General features: G+C 30.8%; 5 protein-coding genes across 5 annotated transcripts; 2 read left to right on the plus strand and 3 right to left on the minus strand.

The window, feature by feature from the left end:
• The first annotated feature begins 324 nt into the window (after positions 1-324).
• Positions 325-2983, plus strand: LOC105624661 (ATP-binding cassette sub-family B member 10, mitochondrial). Its single transcript, XM_012206018.1, has 3 exons — positions 325-913; positions 1495-2603; positions 2723-2983. The coding sequence occupies exons 1-3, from the start codon at positions 325-327 to the stop codon at positions 2981-2983; spliced, it is 1959 nt and encodes a 652-aa protein (XP_012061408.1).
• A 2624-nt stretch (positions 2984-5607) lies between these two features.
• Positions 5608-7878, minus strand: LOC105624662 (serine/threonine-protein phosphatase 4 regulatory subunit 2-B-like). The gene has a single exon (XM_012206019.1). It carries the CDS (start codon positions 7876-7878, stop codon positions 5608-5610), a length of 2271 nt encoding a protein of 756 aa, XP_012061409.1.
• Positions 7879-10045: 2167 nt separating this feature from the next.
• On the minus strand, positions 10046-10900 carry LOC105624663 (calcineurin subunit B type 2). Its single transcript, XM_012206020.1, has 4 exons — positions 10882-10900; positions 10429-10640; positions 10159-10368; positions 10046-10093 (listed from the first exon to the last, which is right to left on the minus strand). The coding sequence occupies exons 1-4, from the start codon at positions 10898-10900 to the stop codon at positions 10046-10048; spliced, it is 489 nt and encodes a 162-aa protein (XP_012061410.1).
• A 2629-nt stretch (positions 10901-13529) lies between these two features.
• Positions 13530-16028, minus strand: LOC105624683 (enkurin). Its single transcript, XM_012206038.1, has 3 exons — positions 15849-16028; positions 13804-13941; positions 13530-13721 (listed from the first exon to the last, which is right to left on the minus strand). The coding sequence occupies exons 1-3, from the start codon at positions 16026-16028 to the stop codon at positions 13530-13532; spliced, it is 510 nt and encodes a 169-aa protein (XP_012061428.1).
• Positions 16029-18523: 2495 nt separating this feature from the next.
• On the plus strand, positions 18524-25165 carry LOC105624664 (myeloid leukemia factor). Its single transcript, XM_012206021.1, has 6 exons — positions 18524-18576; positions 20200-20365; positions 20473-20758; positions 20857-21007; positions 22702-22794; positions 24650-25165. The coding sequence occupies exons 1-6, from the start codon at positions 18524-18526 to the stop codon at positions 24789-24791; spliced, it is 891 nt and encodes a 296-aa protein (XP_012061411.1). The 3' UTR covers positions 24792-25165.
• Positions 25166-26208: the final 1043 nt, after the last annotated feature.

The following is a 26208-nucleotide window of genomic DNA, read 5'->3' on the forward strand; positions in this document are numbered from 1 at the left end:
TTGGAGAGAATCCTAAATATGATTCAATGACGAATCTGTCGTAATCTGCACGTACGAGAAGTGTACAGCTAAAAATTATTGCAATTTGATCAATCAAAAAAATAATCAGGAATCGAACATAATACCATTAGACTGTTTTCTGTAACGTTAATTATACTTGTTCAAAATACGCTTACTGCATAATCATGATATTCCAATGAAACTTTGAACACTATTGTTTAGGTTAGCTCGGAGCGAAGGCTAATCCTTACAAGGCTGGCACTTATTCTGTTTTTCATTGAATTTTCGCATGTCGCACATTGCGATAATTAGACCGCATATAACATGACGATTCTTTGGAAATTGTTGACTAATCCTGGTGTCCTCCGAAAACTAGAATGCTGTGGAGTTGGCGGATCGCAGAAGTATCTGTTTGGCTCTTGCCTGACAAGGCAGACCATCAGATTCTCAAGAAAAGGCCGTATGTTCATCGGACTGAGACACTGCACGACCAATGTTATCCAGTCCGATACGTCTGTGCCTGTAATACACGCAGTTAAGAAACGCTCGGAATTGAAGACTTTAATTTTACTGGCCGCCCCTGAGAAGTGGACCCTAATGAAGGCCATTGCCCTATTGCTCGTGTCGTCCAGCGTAACGATGGCAGTCCCATTCTGCTTTGGCAAAGTGATAGATGTTGTCAATACCGTGGAAAAAACTGGCATGAAAGAAAATCTTAATCAGCTAACGCTTGCTCTCGTTGTAGTTTTTCTCATAGGCGGTGTGAGCAACTTTGGCAGAGTTTATCTAATGTCCACGGCGGGACACCGAATCACACAATCCCTCAGGAAACAGGCATATGCCGCTATCCTTCAGCAGGAAACGGCAATGTTTGATAAAGAAAGTACGGGAGAATTAGTCGGGAGATTGAGCGGTACATTTTATATCTTTTAGTTGGATATATATATATATATATATATACTCTTAATAACAAATTCGATTTCTTGCATTACTAGATTAGTGCATACTAAAAACAATTATACATGAAATTAGCAAAGTTAAGTGTGAAAGCATATATAAATATTTTAAATTATTTAATATACTGTCATATTATTTAATAATGTACTATTTAACAAGATGTATTATTGTCAAAGTTGATTATATTATATTACTACATTTAGGTATTTTCTGTTAATGAATTCAGTCATTTGCAGTGCATTGGACTAGTGCACATTAAAACGGCTGTTATATAAAGTATATAAAGTACCTACCTTATATAAAGTACCTACATACAGTAGTATAATTATTTTTGATAATGAAATAATACATATATATTTATATATTTTTACATTTAATTTACTAATTTCATTGCAGCAGCTTTTAATCTATGCATTAATCTAATGGAAGTGATTGAATTTGTTATATGTAGCAGTTTTTAATATATACTAATCAAGTGTAGTAATGTGAATGATTGAATGCGTTAAAATCTTTTTTGATTTTATATTTTTTCTTCAGGAGATACACAACTTATTAGCTCTGCCGTGACATCCAATGTATCAGATGGTTTGCGTTCCGCTATTATGGCTATAACAGGAATGTCCATGATGTTTTATGTATCACCATCATTAGCTTTACTCGGTTTGGCTATAGTACCACCTGTCGCAGTTTTTGCTGCTATTTGCGGACGTGTTTTGAAAAAAGTTTCCAAGGATCTCCAAAGCAGTATTGCAGTGGTCAATGCAACTGCGGAGGAAAGAATCGGCAATATAAGAACTGTCAAGGCGTTCGCGCAAGAAAAACGCGAGATTGATAGATATAGCGCTAAATTACAAGACGTTCTAAAATTATGTTATAAGGAAAGTTTATATAGAGGAATGTTTTTCGGTATGACCGGTTTCTCTGGGAACGTTATTGCTCTTTTAGTCCTTTACAATGGAGTATTTATGGTATCAAATGCCGATATAACAATTGGAAGCTTAAGCGCCTTTTTATTATATGCTAGCTACGTGGGCATCTCTCTCAATGGATTATCTAAGGCATATAGCGAATTAAATAAGGCTCTAGGTGCTAATGCTCGTTTGTTTGAATTAATTGATCGACAGCCGCTTATTCCCATTCAAGGTGGGCAAATTTTAGGAAAAGAATTATCAGGCAATGTGACATTCCAAAATGTTTTTTTCGCATATCCAACGCGAGAAAAGATGCCTGTGTTGAAAGGTTTTAATTTAAACATAAAGAAATGTTCCGTGACGGCTATTGTTGGTTCCTCGGGTTCCGGTAAATCTACCGTTGCGTCACTTTTACTAAGATTGTACGACCCTACAAAAGGATCGATACTTTTGGATAACCACAATCTTTGTCTGCTTGATCCTGCGTGGTTGAAGTCTCAGATCAGCATTGTATCTCAGGAGCCAATTCTTTTCAGTTGTTCAATAAAGGATAATATATTGTATGGAATGGAATCTGCGACAGATTTTGATGTAGAAGAGGCTGCAAGACAGGCGCATGTATTGCAGTTTGCAGAAAAAATGACTGATGGATTAGACACAATAGTCGGGGAAAGGGGTATTGCCCTTAGTGGCGGACAACGTCAAAGAGTTGCCATTGCCAGGGCATTAATAAAGGTAAATCGTTACTTAAATACATTCGTGATTATTAAAATAATCAGCACACACACACACACACACACACACACACACATATATAATAATAATAATAATAATACGTTATTTGTTGTCTCTAGAAACCAAAAATTTTGATACTGGACGAAGCAACCAGTGCCTTAGATGCAGAAAGTGAATCTTTCGTTCAAGAAGCTGTAGAACGTGCAATCCGTGGAAGGACAGTGATAACAATTGCCCACAGACTTAGTACAATAAAGAACGCTGATAAAATCGTGGTACTTGATGGAGGACAAGTGGCGGAAACCGGCACTTACGTCGAATTAATGAATCTGGAGCATGGCCTTTTCAAAAAATTAGTAAAACATCAAACATTCGCATAGATGTATAAAACAAATCGTTAAACAATAATTTACTGTTTCATTAACGCTGTTTTTATGGTTAATGTATTATATGTATATACATATGTATATTTATTATCTTTTAAATATTCAAAATTATGTAAAAAAATTGCGCACATTATTGGCACATTTCTTGACTTGAGGAATATGTGTTATTTAATTGGAATAAAAAATAGAAGAATGAAATACTATATCTAATGCTATATGTTTATTGCTGAATGTTATAGAAAGATACGTAACATATCATTCGCGAAAATAGTTGCACAGACACAGCGAGGTATAATTATTACATTGTGGCAAGAATACAATACCTTCCGATCGTTCATACTTGTGTTATTTTCTACTTCTTTTAAAATATTTTTCTTTTAATAAGGTCAGGTACATACACAACTACGAATAAAAGATAGAAAATTGACAATCTCTCATTTTTATATATTTTTTTATAAAATAATATACAGCTATTTTTTTAGATATCCACATTCGTATATTATGTGTTATTAATCTATATTAATTCTTAAATTAATATCCCATTCCTACAATATTCTAATAACGTTTCAGTAGAACCGTATCGAATCCGCTTGAGAACATTTTGTGCAAATACATATAACTGTAAGCGATTCGACATAATGCTAATGGGTCCTAATTCGTGGTTCGATTTTAATAAGATCAATTTTATTGGTTTGCAATGGGCCACTTTAGATTTTTTTTTCACTCAGATTTATTATATATATAACCATATAGATTGAATTTGAATTCTGTATTTGTCAAAATATAGGAAATTGAAGGAACCAGCATGCTAATGTCCGATCACAAAGAGCTAACCATAAGCTCATAGAACATAGCTTGCTCTACTAGAGAGTCTTTTTCTCTTTTATACATAGCAAGCAGTTGTAAAAAAAAGGAATTACTTGCCTACTATAATGATAATAGAAACTAATTATAAACGATACATTCAAAATATAATTGATCTCGAATTAGTTTTAAGCAATTTTAATAAACAGCTCGAAACAATAGTGTTTTCATGTCTTCAAATGCTGCTATATATTGTAAAAAGTTTTATAAGGAACATATCTATGATTGATCTCGAACGTATTCTCGGAATTAATTGGTTCCTTTGGCATATATGTCTCCAGATTTAATCAGAACTTAGTACAAGGCTGTGATTACGAATGAAACTGTTTCATTCACTTCGATTGTAAAAATGTTACGCGAATACGTACTGTACTCATACATCATTATTTAAAAATTTATTCATTAGGTATATTTGTCCAATATGCAATGTACACAATAGTTATAGGCACAACCTTATTCTAAGCAGATATCCGTGGTATTTGTATAAATCTGTATTGAAATGTTTACCAAATTTGACTTCTATACAAGCGGTTTTACAGTATTACAATCTTTTTAGGAGTAGGCAGTGTTCTTTTTCCCTCCAAGAGTTATAGAAAATTCATTTCGATAAATCTCTTTATAAGTAAATATCGGAGCTTATTCAGTCTAATGATAAATCCCAAATAAATAAAGCAGCAATTAATATTTAAGTTAAGATGATAAAGAATTTTCATTGAGCATTACCTAACATTTGCTCACAATTAAACTTTAAATCTCATGATTCTCATAATAATTACCGATTATGAAAATTATTTATATATATATCGCGTTCACAAGCATGTCTCACCTTTGTGAGAATCTGGTATTTGACTTTTTATAAATTAAATTTTTCAATTAAAAAATTATAGTATTTCGTTTGTAATTGTTTGTAGTAACAATAATTTTGCTTGTAGTGTCCATATATTAAAAATATTAAAATTAAAAAAAATGACTCGACTTAAAAAAAAATTGTTATCTTGATTCAGAATCGTTTGTAATTATTCGTAATGATTTTCCGGTCATTTATAATTGCACTGTTTAAAAGTTACAACAAATTTGCAATAAACAAATTACATAACTTTGCCAATTTTTATCTCTAATCTGTTTGCGGCATTTTCCTTGGTATCATTTGTAGTGATTTTCCAATCTTTTGTATTTCAACCGTTTTTAAAAATTGCAAATTTACAATAAACAAATTACATATAGTATACGTAAATTTACAAATTTGTTGTAACTTTTGAACGGCTTAATTACAAACGATTGGAAAAGCACTACAATCACAACGATTGTAAAAAATATTCCGTGAGCGAATTTGAGATATCTTAAGAATTGGCAAAATTATTTTTTTTATTTATCGTTAAAATTTTTTATTTATCGTTGTAATTTTTAAACGGTGCAACTACAAACCGAAAATCACTACAAACGATTCTGAATCAAGATATATATCAATAATTTTTTTTATCTTAAAGTCGAGAGAGCGAGTAATTTAAAAAAATTTTTATATTTTTAATAAAGAATTACAAAAGAAAATTATTGTTACTATAAACGAAATATTATCATTCTTTTTTATTAAAAAATTTAATTTATAAAAAGTCAGTTCACAAAAGTGCATGTCGCAAACATCTTCATGTGCAAAGATATTTACGAATTGGTTCATATTCTGACATCTATCTTAGGAATAGATATCAAAAATTAAACAAAAGGAAGGAGAAACATGCCAATTAGATAAGTCAAGATTAACTTTTCGGCAGCTCCTCCATTGCTTCCTGCTCCATAGGTTCATCCTGTTGAAACGTCGATAATGATTCTTCATCATCGATTTCCATTAATTCCTCCGATTCCTTTCTACATGCTATACTCTCTATTACAGAAGATTGGTTTCCTTTTATCGTGATGCCTGCCGTTGTTTTATTGCCTTGTGAATTTGCTACACTGTCGTCTTGATCGCCTGTTAACTTGTCGTCCTTTGGAGATCGACAACTGACATTATCGGAGCTTTCTATTGTTTCGACAGTAGGTGAGACAGGATCGAGTTTTTCAATTACAGATGTTGCTTCTTTAGATTTTTCTACGCTTATTGGATCCGGTGTTATAGACTCGACAAGAATCATTTTGTCATTGGAAATTTCCATAATGTTTAAATTATCGTTGTTATCAGATTCTTGCTCTTCTTGTCCATTAGTGTTGCTGCTGGAAGAAGCTGTTGTAGGAATAACTTTTAGGTCTTTATCCGACTCTTCTACACTTTCCGTTTTTTGGCTAATAGATTGATCACGTGCGAAACACTCTGTGGAAGAAATTGTTTCAGACTCTTCTTTAGAGTGTATCTCGGATTTTTCTGTTTTGTATAACGCTTCGGTATTAGACACGATGACTGCGCTCACACACTCATTGGATGGGACAGTGCTATTTTTTTCCATGGACTGCGATTCGACGAGTGCCGTCGCATTTGTATTCTGGCTGCTCGTGGAACGCAAGTTTTCCTCATCCAAGTCCTCAAGGATTGACGATTCCTCCTTTGGTTTATCGCGAGCTCTTTCTTCAACACTTTCAGTATCATCCGTCAAAGCGTCAGATTTCATCTCGACGTCGGTCTGTAATAAACTTTCAGTTAATCTACTTTCATCACGAGGCATCTCATTGGGATCTATACGATCGGGACTCGATTTGGTCGTTTCTTCATCTTTCAAGGACTGCCCAATCTCCTCCTCCACGTTACCTAACTTCGACGAATCCGTGGTTTTCTCATTGGACTTGTCCACAGACTTATCACTGGATTCGAAGCGTTTTGCTTGGAAAGCAGCTTGTAGCTTCCGCGTGGTATCTGTTGTTAACGGTATCACCGTAGCCACCACGGTCACCGTTGTCGTCGCCGCCGTTGATACCGATGTTGTTGACGTTGCTGTCGTTGTCGTTGTTGTTGCTGTAACAGTCGTCGTGGTCGTAGTCGTCGTTGTAGATGTCGTGGTACTTGCTATTGCTGTGCTTGCCTCAATCTCCTCATTCTCCATGTCTAAATTAGGTTGAGAATTGGTGTCCTCGTTCATGATCGCCACTGCTATATCGGTGCTCGGAATCATGGAGTCTTCAGAGACTGCTCCGACTGCCGGTAGACTCTGTACCACAGGAACAGCAGTCGCTATGGCTTCTGATCCGTGTGGCTGTAAATTTAAATTCGATATAGTGGAGAAGTCTGAGACTGTAGTGATATAATTGGTCGCCGAGATATCCGTTCTAGAAGTAACTTGTTCGACCTTCTCTCGTGCAGTCTCCTCAGTAAATAGATTCTTGGTCAAGGTAGAATCAGATGCCGGTATGACACTGCTGTGCATAAGCGGTTGTTCATTCTCGACGGTATGTACGCTAATTGTAACGGTGGAGCTACAATCTTTCTCCCAGTATTCCATCTCCACGTCCTGCGAGGTCGGTTGTACTGGTTGCGCCGGTTGCGACTGAGTCGTCTGCGAGGAAGGCTGTGAAGAGGTCTGCGACGGTGACGGCGGTGGTGGTTGCTGTGTAACGGAAGCTGCGTCTTCTTCGACGGAGCCGTTAACCATACCATCGCCCGTTTCGCCACGTCTGGTTATGGGTCCAGGTTCGCGCGTCGATACCACCAGAATGTTCTTCTCGATGGCGCGCATGAACTTGTCCACGCGATTATATTCCTTACGCGGCGCCGTCAGCAGCTCGCATATTCGTTGAACGGTGAAAGGCGCGTTCGCGAACGATTCCAACCTCTCGAGGAGGTTGCTCTTCATGATATCATAATTGAAATGCTCGACGTTCGGACAGGGCGCGAGTTCCAGAGTGGGGCAGCTTTCATAAAAGTCCGTCATCACACGGGTGAGCTTCTCCCGGACAAGGGTCTTGATCAATGGCCACTGATATACTGGATCGCCGGTCTTGGCGACCCAACACAGATAATCCTCGAGCTCTTGTGGGATCACCGACGGTCGCATCTTCTGGAACTCGTCGAGTGCCTGTAACACTTCCTCCAGATTTTCCATCGTCTCCGCCGCCGCCAACTACCACCACCGACGAGTCTTCTACGTTTTCTCTCAATTATCCCGATTGTTTGTCAACAAGATGAGTCGCGTAAAAATCCCAGGAATCTCAGAAGGAATACTCCGCGCAAGAGAAACAACCAAAAATGTAAACTAGCAAACACACCGGCCACAAAACAGCAACAATGAGAGCGGCGACGAGGAGGGAGAACAGCAGGGCTACCAACTGATGGCGTCACAAATTTCCAAGCGATATCTCGAGAACTATTTTTTTTTCAAATTGATATAATTCTAATACATAAAATAAATATATTATACATTTCTAACGAAAAATAAGTTTCTTTTAAGACGAAAATATCTAAAAAAAAAGTTTCTATTTCTAAAAAAAATCTGTACATGAAAGTCTATATTCCAGACGGAAATGCATATAATTGCAGAAAATTAGTTAAATCGATTATAGAATATAAAAGATTTTTTTTAATATTAAATAATTGAATTTCTTTATGTATATTTGCAATTATGTAAATTTTTCTGGATACATTATTTTGTCCTGAATTTTGTCCAATTCGTTCTCATTTCGTTTCAACTTTGTTCAAATGAAAACGCTGATTATTCTGCGCGCAATCGTTGTAGTCAGCACTACGATATTTCGACATCAATTTTCTCATTAATTTAACTCATTAAATTGAAATACCATGATAATGAAGCAAAATAAAAAAAAAATCATAAAAAAGAAATTGATCAATTTATAAATCTTCCCCATGAAAAGGCTCTTTATCGAAAAATTCTTTGAATTAGTGCACATAGTGCAATAAATTGAAGTAAAAATAAACTATATTTGTTTCGCTTCTTCAATTTATTGCACGAGTATACCAATTCATCGAACATAATACAGTACAGAAATTATATATATATAATAAATTACTGTAATAACATAAATGTGCTTAACTTAAATCGTTAAGAACGTCCATATTCTGTATACGTATAGAAAATGAACGTACATATTTATAATAGATTAATCTTAATATATTTCACAATTTTAAACTTTAATTAGACATATGATAATAGATCATGTAACATGTAAGTATACATAGAAACAATTAACAATGATAAAATAAACTTATTTGTATTATAAATATCTTAATGTATCTGATAAAGATAAATTATAATAAGTTTCTGACTAATTGTGTATATGTAATAAATAAATATCTAAATAAATAAATAAATCGTACATTCGAAAATTCCAAATTGACAATTCAATACCAACATACAGTTTATACACACACATCTTATACACACAAAGGCTAACCAAATAGACTCATAGGTTAATATAATTAATATTTTATGTAACTTCGCAAAAACTCCGCTTCACTGTATATTCCGAATGCACAATTCGTGATTGTTTATTATATAACATAAATACATTTTAATAGTTGGCTTATCTAAATGTTTATAACTTTTTTTCAAAATATTAATATATTAATACTTGTGAATATTAATATATTAAGATATTTATTTAATTTAAAAGTAAATATTCTTAAGAACTCGCCGACGAATGAAATCTTTAACGATATTAAAACGTCAAAGATATTAACAATTACTTTTTGAACAATGACAGAAATATGATAGGTTTCATGGTGATTATATTAATAATGCGATTTGATTTTACTTTCGTGCTTTTCCACGGAGAATTATTAAAAGGAACAAAGTGCATCTATATGTCTGAAAGTCCTTTCCGACAGGCGCTTGAGAAGACTGACTTTGCCACAAATTTTCGAGGAAAATCTTGGAAACCATGCAGCATTAAACTTAATATGTCAGTTAAAGATTGTTAATTATTTAAGATCACGTTGCTGGTCTTTATTTTTAATGGAACGCTCAAGATAATTTGAGTCGTTCCAGGATATCTTTAACGACACCAAAATGACTGTATCACATAGATCTAACATTCATATGCCACACTAAATTAGTCTGGCATACCATGAAAATTTTTCATTTGGATAGACTTGTAATGATCAAAGGCTTAAGAACAATAATTGTGTAAGTTCACTCTAAACAGATCTCTGTTAGAACTATCCCATAAATCTGTTGTTAATAGATTATTAATTTATAGATTTCAATTAACATACCACGTTTTAGAAATTAAGAGTTTTTCACAAACTTTGGTCACTTAAACATCAACTACCATTTTCTTATGAATATCTGTATTGCCAACAACCTGAAACAGCAGTAAAAAGTACATGATATACTGTTCACATTACAAGACATAAATGCATCACTTACAGAACAAAATTCTTCAAAGCTAATCCTACCATCTTCATCTTTGTCAGCAAACAATATTGTTTTATCAACAATTTGCTGCAATTGTGTATCTTTCAAATTATTGCCTACCATCATTTTTAGCACTTGGAAAAGCTCTCCATTGCTTATGTAACCATCATTATCCATATCATAAATTCTAAATGCAAATCGTAATTTGCTCTCTTTGTCACCCTGCAAATTAGCATTATGTATAAAAACACAATATAATCTCTATAGGAAAACGAAATTTACCTTAACGCTGAATTGAGACACTCCATGAATAAATTCTTTAAAATCTACTTCTCCATTGCCATCTGCGTCAAATATATCGATTACACGCTGCACTAATGGATTTTGTTGTAACTCAGGCAGGGACATAAACTCATCAATGCTGAGTGCTCCGCTATTATCCAAATCTAGCTTCCGAAATCTTTTCCCCAATCTTCTAATCTCATCTACGTCGACTGAAGAACAAATATTTACAATCATATTTATATCACAAAATAACATCAAGACAATAAAGTTAATAAATTTTTAATCAATATTTGAATTTCTAATGATATGAATTATTTGTGTAATTCATTTTACTGAGAATACAATATATCTCTAAAATAGCATTGCCTATCTTGTTTTATAATCAGATGAATCAGATCAGGTTACTTTGAGATAGATCCAGTAAAAGTCAAGGCATTCCTGACAACTTACAGTTTGAACAGAGTTCCATAGGCAGCGAACTTTCATTACCCTGCAAGATAAATGATTTTTAGGACGATTTTTATCCATTTGTGTGAAGAGACTATACTTCAAATCGTTTCGAAAATTATTTTCGTCGGGTGATCATCGAATTAACACAAAATTGCGAGACAGTGTTGCGATCGTGGAACGAATTATGCAAATTCTCGAATCCGTGTGTTAATTTAATTACCATTTTGAAATAGCTTCGTAAATCTGTTGCAAAAGTCTTCGAGAAACAACAATATTTTCCAACAGGCAGATTCAACGGAGTTGAAACACAGTCGCTATAAAGGAGGGCTGCAGGACTGCGTATCGACGTTTTGCTTGTTTTTTCCTTGCTAGTATATTCTATTATCGTCCGTTGCGAACGGACGTTGCGATTGGTCCGATCGATTTCAACCGCCATCATCGACCATGGAGTCGCACTTCTATGTCGACCTTCTCCGTGGTAGAAATGCGATCGATGCCGCTGAAAATGTGATAGGGAAAGATTATTCGAAATAAAAGATGAAGATGTGGATAAGGATTTAAGATTCTCATATCATTGACATCTAATTATTAATACTTAACCATTTATAAATATAAAGATGCTTTTATTAGCATCAACAATTATTAATTGTTTGTCAATTTAATAAGTATATATCCCTAATAGCACAAACGTCGATATGTCGACTGTAAGTTGACTTTGCTAAGTCAGGCTTTAGAGTCGACTTTGTACAGATACAGACGTTCTTCCAATATCGACTTTAGGACATTTAGTGCGATTTATGCTCACAAAGTTTAAGAGTGGAATTATTTCGTCCTTATTGTTTAACTATAGTTAAACAAGAATGAATGCTGTTCATGAACGTTGTGGGCATGAATCGGACCACAGCCTAGAATGGTTGACTTAAAGTCGGTTTACAATCTTTAAAGTGGGACATTGTATGACCTACAGACGTTTCCAAGTCGTCTAAGGTCGACTTACGGACGTCCATTTTTCAGACGTCTAGAAGCTATAATCAACTCAGAGTCGACTTAGAGTCTTTGTACTGTTAGTGATGTTACTATTCTGATTCTGCTTTGTAAACGATGGATTTAAAAATAGATTGATTAAATTTGAATTCATTTTAGATTTAGTTATAAATTAAATTGAAAAACTATTTATTTCCTATTCAGAATTTTGAATAGTATGTATCCATAATGATGTACCCATAAAAAATTAAAATTTTTGATATTAAAATAAAAAATTGGAATTATGCGTGAGATATGGGCGCATTCAGCGAACTCAATAGTTGAGTGAGCGTTCGCTATTATTGATATATTCTTCCAGATTTAAAATGCTGATTGGATGATCTAAAAGAATAACCAATAACAGCGAACGCTCACTCAACTGTTGAATCCGTTGAACGCAGCCACTGGCCTAATTTCCACCGAGGGTTTAAATCGGATGAAAGAATGAAAGAACCAACCAATTAAATCCTTACAGTCGAGTATTCCCCTGTTACAGTCGAACGATAGGGAAATATTCGATTGTAGTTGGTTGGTTCTTACATTCTGATTCAGTTTAAACCCTCGATGGAAACTAGGCCATTGATATTGTATAGGCTCCTTTCTTTTTAGTGATCGCACATAAATATCATTTTATCCTATCTGACATTCAATGAACAATATTTGTGTTGACTGTGTCTCCTAAAAGGAAAGCAGCCATAGTATGTAATGATAGCTGTGTTCCAAATTTACTGCCAGTACCAAAAATGCTACATTTTACGTCGCGTGTGCTATAGATTTTCAGTACTGCAATCAATTTTGGAACACATCCAATCAGAAATGATAATGGAATCGACATCGAATCAACGTCGATTTGATTTCATTATCATTTCTGGGCAACCGATATGTCGATGATACGTAAAATTGTACTGGCGCCAAATTAAATTCCACAAAATTTTATGTACCATTTAAATAAAAAATTTTATATCAACTCGAGTCATGTTCATATATTACTGCCAGTTAACTGCCAGTACTGAAAATCTATAGTTACGTATATATTATATGTACTGACTGATAACTGGCAGTACTATACAAACATAATCTGGATCCCATACAGCACAGAATTTGTAGCAATATCGCTGCAATATTGCTGCAACTTTGGTGCTATAGGAGATAAAACGTTTTAAAGCCAAAAAAGATTTCGGCATCCTAAGAATTGATTCTGTATCTTGAAATGAGGTGAAAATTACAAGTGAGCGAATTTATTAGGATACTGACAATTTTATTGATCAACACATAGAAAAATTTGCTCACTTTTGTAATTTTCACCTTGTTTGAAGAATCGACTTCCTGTTTGCAGAATCATGTAAAATTATCATATGTAAAATTCATATAGAAATTTAAACACTAAGATGACCGAATATATAAGGATTTCTTATTTAATTAGATTAATTAGATTAATTTTTTTTAGTGGTGTCACTTTTAAGAGAACGTTATAGAAAAAGCAATTCATTTACTATGTATTGAAATCTTATGTGTTTCTACATATGTATACATATATATAATTCATAAGAATTTGAAATTCCAGGAGTTTGAAAGTTAATTTTTTTTGCTAACATAGATTTTCGTTATATCGACGTTACAATATGTCAGTTTTGTGCATTAATCCTTTCGTCATAAACATATATATGCGAATGTTGTTCGATAATTGCTATGTCTTTTTCAAGTTGTTGCAACTCGCGCTCTAGCCTCGCTTTCTTCTGCGCCTTCGGCAATGTGTCTGCGAGGAATGGCAACTTCCGGAATCGCTCCATCGCTTCCTCCCACCTTTGCTTCATGCCCTGTTTCCGGATGTACTCACTTCAGTCACTTCTGTCCAAATTAAGCGAAAACTGCGAGCATAGATATCCAATCAGATCTTACATCAAGCAGCTTCTTTCGTTCCTCCTTGTCAATATATTGACATGCTAATATTCTTGATGTCTCATCTCCATTAAATGCTTCAGCCGTCTCTACTCTCGTACGGACTTTTACGATACATCTTGGTATTTTTCCATAGTTCTGAAAAATATTGATCATAAAAATCATATAAAATATTAATTTGATAAACACAAATTAACAGTAACATTATATTGATATTTTCCCATTCAACGATATAAATGTAATATAATTAACTATCCAGCAAACGAGAATGGATTGAAATGAATTGAAATGGATTTAGATTTTCAGAAATATTGATTCACGGAAATGAATGCTTTTCAGTCCTGAATGCATTTTTATTCATTTATAGGAATTGCATGGAACATTTCTTTATGCCTTTCAATCTAAAAATAATATTAGCTTTTTCTATGCACAACACACATGTAAATATTATTCAATTCAAAATTTTGAATAGGAAATGCAGTTTTTCAATCCAATTGCATTCAATTAAATCCAATTGAATCTAATTAAATCCAAAAAAAAGTATTCGCTATTTAAAATACGCATTCGGATAGAAAAAATTTCAATCCATTTTAATCCATTCTCGTTTACTGATCAGACATTTTCAAATCTAAAGCAAGAAACTTTGTTAAGTAGAAGGAAGAAGATGTACTAAATTTTAATAAATCTTTATTTGAATAATGTTAATTAAATATTTATTAAATGTAAATGTATATTTATTTAGTACAAGAACATTAATTTGCATATTATATTTAGCAAATATTTACTTTTTATTAATAATATTTATTTTTTATTAATATATTAGTGCTATTTAAACAATTATTTATTAAAATTTAGTATATTTTTTCTCAGTATATAATAACAGGGATGCATATCCGGGAAATATTTGGTATCCAACATTCTTTTCTGTCCGATAATTGGATATCATTAGTACCCGTAATATTATAATTAATTATATCCGGCTAATTTTATATTGAAAATTTGCATCTTTAATGTAGAATTTCATTTTTTTTAGTTAAACTTCTTGCACAGTTCATCTCTCTTTCCTCTTTTTATTTTTATGTTGGGAAGATAAAGAAAATTATTATTGTTTTTTTTCTTGCTTTCTCTTTTTTTGGAAGCCTTGTTCCAGATATCCAACCAGATATCCGGGGAAATATCCGATATCCGATCGAATAATTGCCCTATCGGATATCCAACTAGACATCGGATATCTGAAAAGAATATGGATATCCAATATCCGGTATCCTATAATTTTACGATCCGGTGCATCCCTAATAACAGCAATTTATTTTTTAAGAAATAACAATACAATTATTTATATTTATTACTTGAAATTATCTGCTTTAATAAAAAAAGATAAATTTTTAAGAAATATAAAATTCTTGACAACTAAAAAATCAAAATTAATTTTTGTATTTTATTGATATTAAAATATACAAACTTTTAAAATACAAATTCAAAATAAAAGTTTTTTCCGTTATCCATTCTTTGTTCATTGCAGAGAAAAAATTCATTCAACTGCTGCATCACTTCCTGGAAGCGATAATATTACACATTCTATGATTTTGTAATTTGGCAAAATATTTATAAAATATTTTTCAGCGAAATTTTTATTTTTGCTACAATCGGGACATTTGACATATTTGACAAGACAGCGAAACAAGCATCCCGGATGCGGGACTGTTTTACTAAAATTGAGACGTCTGAGCGCATTAAATATAATACATGTATGCTGCATGATAGTTACATTGTTGAGTACAAAATTATAACATTGATGTAATTGTTCTTTGATGTTTACTGATAAGCTACAATTATTATTTCATAACTAAAACTTGTCATAATTAACGCTCGCAACTAATTGATTACGATTTATATAAATACGTGCAAAGGCGATTTTTAAAAAATAGCTAGAAATCAGTTTAGAAAGCGTTATTAAAAGCCAAAAATAATTATCCATAACGGTGAAAAATAACATGAAAAGCGAGCAGCAGGAATATCTTGCTCTGTACACGTGATACTCATACTTTTTTGTGCACATAAATCGGAAGTAATCCGCTCCTCTTTAAATCATGTGTATCGCCATAACGAGTATCGACGGATCGTTGTTTGGGCTCTGCCGGATAAGAACGTTTCGCATGAAGGATATTTTGTTTGATAAAATCCTTTTCTCGTGTGACGAATAATTTTTCCAATGAATCCGCCATTTTGTTCGTCTTCGCGTATCTATGGGCGACTTCGATCAAACAGCAATTAATTCAGCGATTCAGCGATTGATTCAATTCAGAATTGCTTAATGCAAAATTTCTTGTACAAGGATATATCTAATAGTCCAGCAAACCAGAATGGATTAAAATGGATTAAAATTTTTTCTATCTTCATGTACATTTTAAATAGCGAACTACTTTTTTTGGATTTAATTGGATTCAATTGGATGCAATTGGATTGAAAAACACAGAAGATTGAAACAATATTGCTGCAATGTTGCAATATTGCAGATTGCAATGTAACATTGCAAAGATGTAAATTAACAATATGCCTGCAAAATGTCAGTAATATCCCAGAAATAATTCGTCGAAAAGATGTCGTTATGATGAAAAAGTTGTCGATTCGAAACTTGCATCGAAATTTCAACATTTTCGAGTAACAAAAAATTATGTATGTAGAGAGTGCAATGTGTAGAAAGTTTGATACATTTTTAATATTTTTGATATAAATTTGTGATACATCATCTTATATTTTGAATATTTTTGTTCAAATCGACATTTTTTTCGATTTCATTTCGACAATTGCAATATGTCTAATCATAAAAGCTTTCTCAAAATTTTTCAGAATTTATAAATAATTTTATAACTTTTTAGAAAATTGTGGAATTTTTTTATATGAATCGGAATATTTTTTACAACTGTCAATAAAGTTTACATCTTTTCTTCTAGTAATTCTTTGTAACTTATTTTATTGTTCAACTCTGCTGAATAACATTACTTTTATTTGTACTTTGTAGTTTATTTAATATAATTTTATTACATCACTTTTATATTGAGGAATTTCAGGGAATAATGTCTCTTACCATAAATGAGCACGAACTCAAGGAAAAATATCATCGATTCTATCAAAGTTTAACTAAACTAATTCTAACTCGATATCGAAATGATTTCGATTTTTAAATTAATGAAATTTAAATGTTAATCTATTATACAAGTTTTCAATATCCATTTGAAAGTATAAAAATACTACTAATGCTACTGCAACTGCACTGCTACTGCAATAGTATTATTATTGATACGCAATAGTGTCAATGCTGAGCCAGTAGTGTTACTACTGCAGTAGTATATGACGACATATAGATAGAACTTCCAGTAATTGTAATTTTTATATAAAAAAAATTTATTAGAATAAATATATATTATTAGAGCAATTAGTATTATTTCAGCTAATAAAAATAATATTTTACAGTATTATTAAAAAGATATTATAAAGATATATAGATGTCATTATTTGTACATTACTATTATATTTAACATTAATTATATTTTTTTATGTGTTCTACCTCTTTCGCAACATCTTTGAACAGATATGTTACAACTATACATCCATTAGTATTATGCCTGTGATATTTCAGAAACGTTGCAAAACTAAATATAATTCTTTAATTGTTACAATAATAATAATATAAAGATATAATTTTTTCTAACATTATGTAGTACAGTATTATACAGTACTTTTTTAGTTTAACAGCCGTTTTTACGATATAATAATTAATATATCCATTTTTATATTTAAATAAAAAATTTATTAATCTATTATTTGCTGGCCATTTTATTAGCTATTTATTTATCTTAAATATGAAATTAAACTTAAATATGAAATTTTGTATATCGAATTTAGATACAATTAATGCATCATTATTGAATAAGATGATAAGCAATTAAACTGCTAAAAATGATTTATCGAATTTATTTATTTATTAATTATGTGATCGATGTATTTGTATATTTGATGTGAATAAGATAATTTTTGTTTTTTTACAGATTTTTTTACAGATTTTTAACATAAAAATAAAAATTGAACTATAAAACGACTTGTATAGTGTAACATGAAAATATATTTCCATGATAGGAAATGCATTTCCTATACTACATGTTGCAGCATTATTGCAGCGTTATTGCAGCAATATTGCTGCATGTTCTGTGCTGTATGGGATCCAAGCTATGTTCCTATATTACTGCCCGTTGTTAATACAGTATAATACACATAATGGGAATAGATTTTCAATATTGACAGTTAACTGGCAGTAATATACAAACATGGCCAAAATAGATATGTATTGTACATACGTTTCAAACTGCGGTGAATTGTAGAAAAATGTCGGACCAATCATCGACGAGGCTATGTCGTGGCTAGACTTTAATCATAGGGCTTCTAATTTAAGTGGTTTATGAAAATGTACCTTAATGTTGCATCCAACATTAACCCATATGTCTCGTCTACATATATTTCGTCATTCATTGCATCACCCGATATCTGGATCAGTTCTGGAAAGTTCCACGAGAGTAGAAAGGCGCTCAAGCTTGCGTACGATTCTCGGCTGTTCTCTTCGTTCTCGTTTTTCGCGTGTCTGACGTGTAGAGTCAAAAACCCATTTTCTATTGATTGCACAGTTGAATTTTTCGAATTCCCGAGCATCCTGACATCTCACAAAATGTCGTTGTTCGGATCATTCATGGGCGATGACGATCTTTTTAACATCTTTGGGTGAGTTCTCCGTCGTGATTTCATTTGGATATGTATACATACTATTCCGCAGTTCTATTTGAAGTGCAATGGCTCTTAATGGATCTGTCAAATGTATTAGCATTATGACTGTGTTTGAAGTTTCAGAGAAATTTAAGTTAGAGGCATAATTCTCATCTCTTTACAAAATCAAATTCTTAATGGGCATGTCCGACCTTTAATATGTGCAAACGATTAAATATATATATATATATATATATATATATATATATATATATACACACACACGCGCGCGCGCGCACACACACACACATACACATATAATGCCGTGTCTCTTCTGACACATATATATATAGTATTCATAAAATAAAAAGCTCTATATATACATAAATTCTTTTTTATTTTATATAAAAAAATTTTATAAAAAATTATTTTACATAAAATCTTTGAGTTGATTTAATCAACAATTTGTTAAAAATATTTTGCATTATAAATTCAAAAACAAAAAATTATAACTATGATTATAATTATGTTTTTAAGTGTGACTTGTAATTATAGAATTAAATATTAGCATATCCAGAAAAAAATAATATATAATATTAAATTACTGAAAAAATATATAATAATGTCATGTATTATTTATTATTTATGACTATTATAGAATAAGATATTACAATTTTGAATATGATATAATTCTAAAAAATAAAAATATCCAATTTTCAAAGGTTCAAATTTGAGTTAATTCTGTCATTGTACTTATAGAGGATGTTGAAGAGTACTAAACAGAAAATAAAAATCAGATTTAAATTTGTAGAATTGAATCTTAATTTGTTTGAAATTGTATCATATTTCAAAATTGTTCAAAATTGTCATCTGACCTTAAATATAATTAATGTTATTAAAACAGATTTCTATAGCAATTGACTCATATATCATGTTTATTTTCTTTTATCATAGTATCCAACAGTCCTTGAATATCTTTGGATTCTGGAATTATATTAGAATTTTATGTATTCTCGAAAATTTCTAGAAAACCTCTGAAATTTCATGGTTGGCCTAGAATTTATCATTCTTTCATTCCAAAAAAATTAGAGCGTGAAAAAATAAAGAAATAAAAAAAAGTTGTGTTTGGGTATAAGTTCTTTCTTAAAGGTGCAATAAGTTACAATAGAAAATTTGGATTTAATCTCTAAAATAAAATAGAAAAAAAAATCTTTTGTGTTGACACAATGTTTTTTTTTGATATTTATAAAACAACAAATAATATTGTTTCAAATTTGTTAGTGTTTTAATTCATTCATATAAAATTATAACTTGAATATAAAGCATATAATATTGCGCAAATCGATGAAAATCAATTAAGGCTCCTGAATAGTCATTCTTCACTTCAGTCATATGTCATGATTCAATATGGCTGAGATGAGTACTCGGGAGCTTTAAATAATAAAAATTAATCGATGGATAAATTCTGGAAAAATCAGAATTTTTATCTGGAATATCCTGGAATTATTCTTGAATTGATTAGTCAGATTTCATGTTTATTTCTTTCTTAATGTGTCTTAAGAAAATTATTATACATGAATATGCAAATTCAGAAATTTAAAAATGAAAATATATGAATTATGGATTGTTATTTATGATCAGGTCGTCCATGCATACTATGAGGCAAATGAACTCTATGATGAACTCTATGTTCTCTGATCCATTCGAGATGATGGGACAAAATGCACTTGTGCCACGTTATGGTAGAGGATTTAATGATATGCCAGTTTCCCTCTTTGATCCTCATTTTGGAAGATCATTTGATTTTGTAAGTATAATTGAAGATAGTTAATGTAGTTATTAATAATAATAATTATTAATGGTCTAAAATTATCATTACAAATACATTTAACTTTAACATAAATTAATGTATAGAACAACATGGCAAGTAATGGAAACTGTCATTCATTCATGAGCCAATCAGTAATGACTATGTCCAGTGGTCCTGATGGTCGGCCACAAGTTTATCAGGAGACTATGTCTACAAGAATGGCACCTGGTGGCATAAAAGAGACCAAAAAGACAGTAAGCGATTCTCGTACTGGAACCAGAAAAATGGCTATTGGTCATCACATTGGTGAGAGGGCACATATCCTCGAAAGAGAGCGAAATGTGCAAGGCGATGAAGAAGAACGACAGGAGTTTATTAATCTTGATGAAGGTGATTCTTTTTCTGGCTTAAAAATTTAATTTAGCATATAAAGGAAAATCTTTTTTTTTCTATATAATATATATAAATTGTTTTTATATCTATTATAGAAGAAGCAGACAGTTTCAATCACGAGTGGGAAACACGTACGCGTCGTGTTGCTGGTGCAATTGGTGATACAAATTTGGCTAGTAATGTCAGGGCTAATCATCCATCTCCGAGACAGTTAGCTTTACCATCTGCCACGGATGTACCAACAAGGTCAGTATCTTAGAGAACAGAATGGCTAAAATATATACATGCTCAAGTAAAATCTTGTTCAAGGTAGGAGTATATAAACATTCATTTTTTATTGCATTCGTTATAAAATTGCATGATACCTATACTGATAATACATTTCATAATATAATTTTTCACTTTCTTCACATTTACACTTTTCAAATCTTTAATCTAATTACTTTTCACAATATTTTTAGCATGTGCAGTGTTACATTATTATAATCAAAAAAAAAAATGTTAGGATAGAGAGAGGCTAATTCCGTCAGTTTCATATTAAAGTAATACGACAATTTACAATAACAATATTTCTTTGTAATGATGTTCTTATACATTATACAATCATAATTGTTCCTTGAGAGTACAAACACAACCTTTAAATATATAACAACATGTGTTTAATCAACATGTGTTCAGAAACATAAGCATTATTAGGAGAAGTAGACGAAAAAGCCTCACTCTTAATCTTAATGAAATATGTAAATAATTTTTTATATAAATTATATGTAATATCAATTATATGTACATATTTATTAACTTAAATTAATCTGAGTGCAAATATTAATTGAATATTCTACGAAGTATTTTTAGTAAATATTTTAAAATTAATTTTTAGTAAATATTTTAATATTAAATTTTAAATTTTGTTAAATTTTGATCATGACATTATTTTATTTATTAATAATACTTAACAAATTATTAATAATAGTTTGTAAAAAACATTGACAAATTTTATATTTGCACAGCAGATATATGAACTGGATATAGACTCACCAGAAAATAATAAATGGAAATACGGGATTTCATCATGTGTGGCCATACTTTTTATTATATTATATTACATATCTTCTTTCTTTCTGTATGTAGTTTTAAAATAAATATATGCAATATATGCATGTTTGCTTTTCAATATATATTGTTATGAAAGCATGTATATTTATTGTTTATACACAGCAAAATCTATTTTTATAATTTTTTATGTATATACTTTACTATATAGTGCCCACTAAAAAAGTCCCTGAATAATTTCTGAATGATTCAAGATATAGGATAATTTTTTCTTCTGAATAATAATGTTCAAATGATCATAATTCTGAGGAAAAAAATCATAGAGATCTTGATCGGTCTGCTTGTTCTCACCTCAAAAAGTCTTTTTAAACGAGTCTTCACTCGACTCCATATGTCATTTAAGATTTTCAGTCCCTCTTCTTCCCGGGAATGTTAAGGTGGGTGTTTTTGAGGTTCAATGATAGATTTTATGATCCCGTTATATCCCTGTAAATTTCAATCCTATATCTCGAACATTCAGAAATTACTCAGGTAGTCCGGGACTTTTGCAGGCACTCTATACTTTATTATATGGAAAAATCAGATCTAATAATAAGAAAAAGAAAAATGATATTATATTTGAAATTCAGAGTTTGTATATATATTTTACGTAATTCTCTTCTTTCATTGCAAATAAAAGAAATAGCTCATTATTTATATATAGAATGATTTAAATTTATAAAATATTCTTTTCATACGTATAGCATCATTTTATTCTTTATAGCATCACTTTATTCTCTATTATTTTATCCTTTATTCTGTTATCTTGTATTCTGTTATTTGCTTCTTTGCTGGAATATTTTTCTTATTTCTTTTATTTACATTAGTCTTGTTGTCCTGTGCTTTTGTAGTCGACATTCTAATAGAAGATGGTTTCCTTCTGCTAGACGTGCTGTAAGGTCCTTAAATCCTTTGAAAGTAAAAAGTACACCTTCCTCTTCAAGGTAAGTTTAATTTCTGTCAACTATATCAAAGATTAAAATTTATAACTTATATCAAAATTTATGCCTAAATGAAATAAATTGAGATTTTTATTGTTTTATATATGTAATAAGTGTATGTAATGAGTAGATGAGATGATTTCATAATTTATCGCAGCTTCAAATGTGCTATTTCATATGTGTACATGTACATATCTAACATTTTTTTTTCACAAAGAAGAATTGCAGTGCTTATAGATAGATAGTAAATTGAAATAATAATACTCAATCTCTAATATTTATATTTCGCAATTATTATCAAGTAATATCTCTTTTGCAATCGAGTTTTATGCTAATGTAGTATCTATTATAAAAAACATAATACTTCAAAACCGATATTTATAGTTTGCGCTTATATTTAAGACTGTTGTCAATCTTAAGATGTCGAATTAATCAGATTAGCATTTTAAGATATTACTTAAGGCAGTCTTGAAATAAGAACGTCAATAAATATTGGTGAGACATTTTTTAGGAATATTATTATTCTTATACTCTATTGCATTACCTAAAGGTGTAATTTTCATTGAGATGTTTATTGTTACAATGCAAAATTATGATTTAATGTCATCATTTTTTAAACATTAGTTTATGGTGCATTTTATTCTTAGATAATAATATTTATCAATATTATTATCAATGCTATAGCCTTAATCGTATTTAAATTAAAATGTGAAATACGTAATTCATAATACAGCGAATCTGCTAAGATTGATACAGAATATACCGTCTTGTGTATGTATTGCAGGTACAGCCGCAAATATTAATAAGTTAAAAGCATAGTATACACCAGTGACGCTTATGCAACGTAAGTACGTTGCGCTTCACTCTATTATTTCTTTTTGTTTATTTCAATTTCAGTATTAATTTGTAATTACAAACACTTATATTTAACATGTTTCGAATAGTAATATTTTTAATATCTATCTCGATATTAGAAAGTGTATGAAAGTGTATTATATACTTGGAATGAGAGCAATCGATTTAATTCTATCATATTAGAATAAAAAGAAATAATATTACGTTTTTGTACGCTTAAGTTACAGAATGAGAGTACTGTTCCATGACAGTTGGAATTTCGGAAAAGTAATATAATCAATTAGAATCATTTGTTAGTAGAAATACACTAAAAATGATTGTGATTGGTCGTATTACTTTTCCGAAATTCCGATTTTTATGGGGAAGCACCCTGATTCCAATTTAATGACAATATCTACATATACTCAATCCTAGTTGATATTAATATATTAGGGGCCTATTCTGCAATTCTTAAAGATTATAACTGTACAGTTACAGTCGTTAAGAGTTATAGACTAAACTCTAAATATTAGTAGCTGTAAACAGGTATATTAGGTATAGTAGCTGTATATTAGGATTGTATTAGGTTTTTATGTAAGTATCAGTTATAATTTAATATTATAATTATGATATAATTTATTATTAATATTAGAATTTCAACAGTTTCGATCGTAACACACATAAATTTAATATCTGTATATCCGCTTATATATATATATATATTTTTTTTTTATATACTTACATGGGCTTATATACATATTCTTTTTATTTTCGAGAAGTGCAGTTTTTGCAAGGAACACGCTACAGTTTTCACGCTACAAATTTCACACTATTATAGAATAAGAGCATGATTCGCTTACTTGCTTATATTTTTTTTGTTTTTTTTCTTGCATCTAAACGTTGCACAATTTTGCAATAATTTTATCATTATTGGAATCTTCATGCGCTTCAATTTCTTCAGACTTGTCTCTTCTTAATTATTATGTTATGTAAAACATAATAATGTTGATTTATATGCTTACAGCTTCAAGTCTTCAGAACCCGCGTCTTCAAAAACCGAAGCGTCATCGACGTCACCGTATACATCAGGATCTCGAAAACGCGAACATAAGCCAGATAGACAAGTTAGTAATAAGCGTCACGCTGCTCCTGCTAGTGACAACTAGAATATCTCCAATTATTATCCGTAAATGTACTTTACTGAACTTTACTCTATACCTAGTACGGAACCTCATATAACGAGGTTTACTTTAAACAATCTAGAAATATATTTTCTTTCATAACGTTGATGTTTCAAAAAAAAGTTTGCAATTATTTTTTCTAAAAATTATCTTGTTCACTTACAAGAAGTATTATTATTGATATAGCTATGTAAACTAAGTGCTCAGCGAAGTTCAGAGTAACGTTCTTTCTTTTCTTTTGTATACGAATATTTATTTAAATAGATCAATAGAATCTCAGTTATGCGTTGAAAACACGAAGGAAATAAATAGAAGCATTTAAGATGTAGCTCAGATTTTACCATTAATTAAAGATGTCTACTAAAGTTTTCATATCTTATTTTCATATATACTCTATCTTTTAAAATATAATCGAAAATGTGTCACGTACATTGATAGGTAATGAATTTCTGTTAGTTTCATTATTGTACAATTAAATATATTAAAAAGTATAAAGGGAATCATAAATTTGTTGTTTTAAATGTATTTTTTAGACCTTGCATGTTTCATTTTTCTCCTATCGATGAAAGATATCCATAACTTTAAAGATTTTTTTTTTAAGGTGAGGTATTCTATCAATATATTACTTTTCCAGTCAAACAATTTATTCAAATAAAGTCAAATTTAGTGTATAATTGAAAGATACATATTACATTATTCTAAAGAAGAAACGACATGCAGCACAAACTCGCGCACGCGATAGAATAAAACAAGAATAGTTCCCTTGTACCAATATGATTTTAGTGCAGTCCTTTTTCTACATAAATAGTAATCTATTAACTGCATTAGTGCCAATATTGTTCAATGAAAATATTACCACACCGATCTATTACATTACCATAGAACCCAAAAGCTTACATGTTGAAAACTAAAATCTAAGATGCAAAATAATATTTAAAAACTTTTTAGTTACAACAATTTGATTTTTACTTCGCGTTGCATTCTACATAAAAAAAGCAAATATATAAAAAAAAATTGTCAGATTTAAAATTATACGTATTTGTGTTGTAGATCATACTATTTGATCGTATCTGTTAATGTTTTCATTGAATTACATATGCAAAATAATATCGGAATTGTCGAAAACATTTTACAAGTCTTATTATAAAGCGACGCTTTGCTATAAAAGCTGAATCATGCATTTTAAGTGAATCATCTAGAATTGATGATCTTATATGCAAAATAAAATGAATTGACACAAAAATATGATTGTACTTTTGTGACATACAATTACTTAAATCAATTCAAATCATTTTTATATTAATCTTTAATCTTTATAATTTATCTCATTATTTCCATGAATAAAAAATCTACAACAAAAAAATGAAGAGTTTGCAAGATTGCATGACTCGTCTTATATATA

This window comes from Atta cephalotes (assembly GCF_000143395.1).
Source record: "Atta cephalotes unplaced genomic scaffold scaffold00084, whole genome shotgun sequence".
Taxonomy (NCBI): domain Eukaryota; kingdom Metazoa; phylum Arthropoda; class Insecta; order Hymenoptera; family Formicidae; genus Atta; species Atta cephalotes.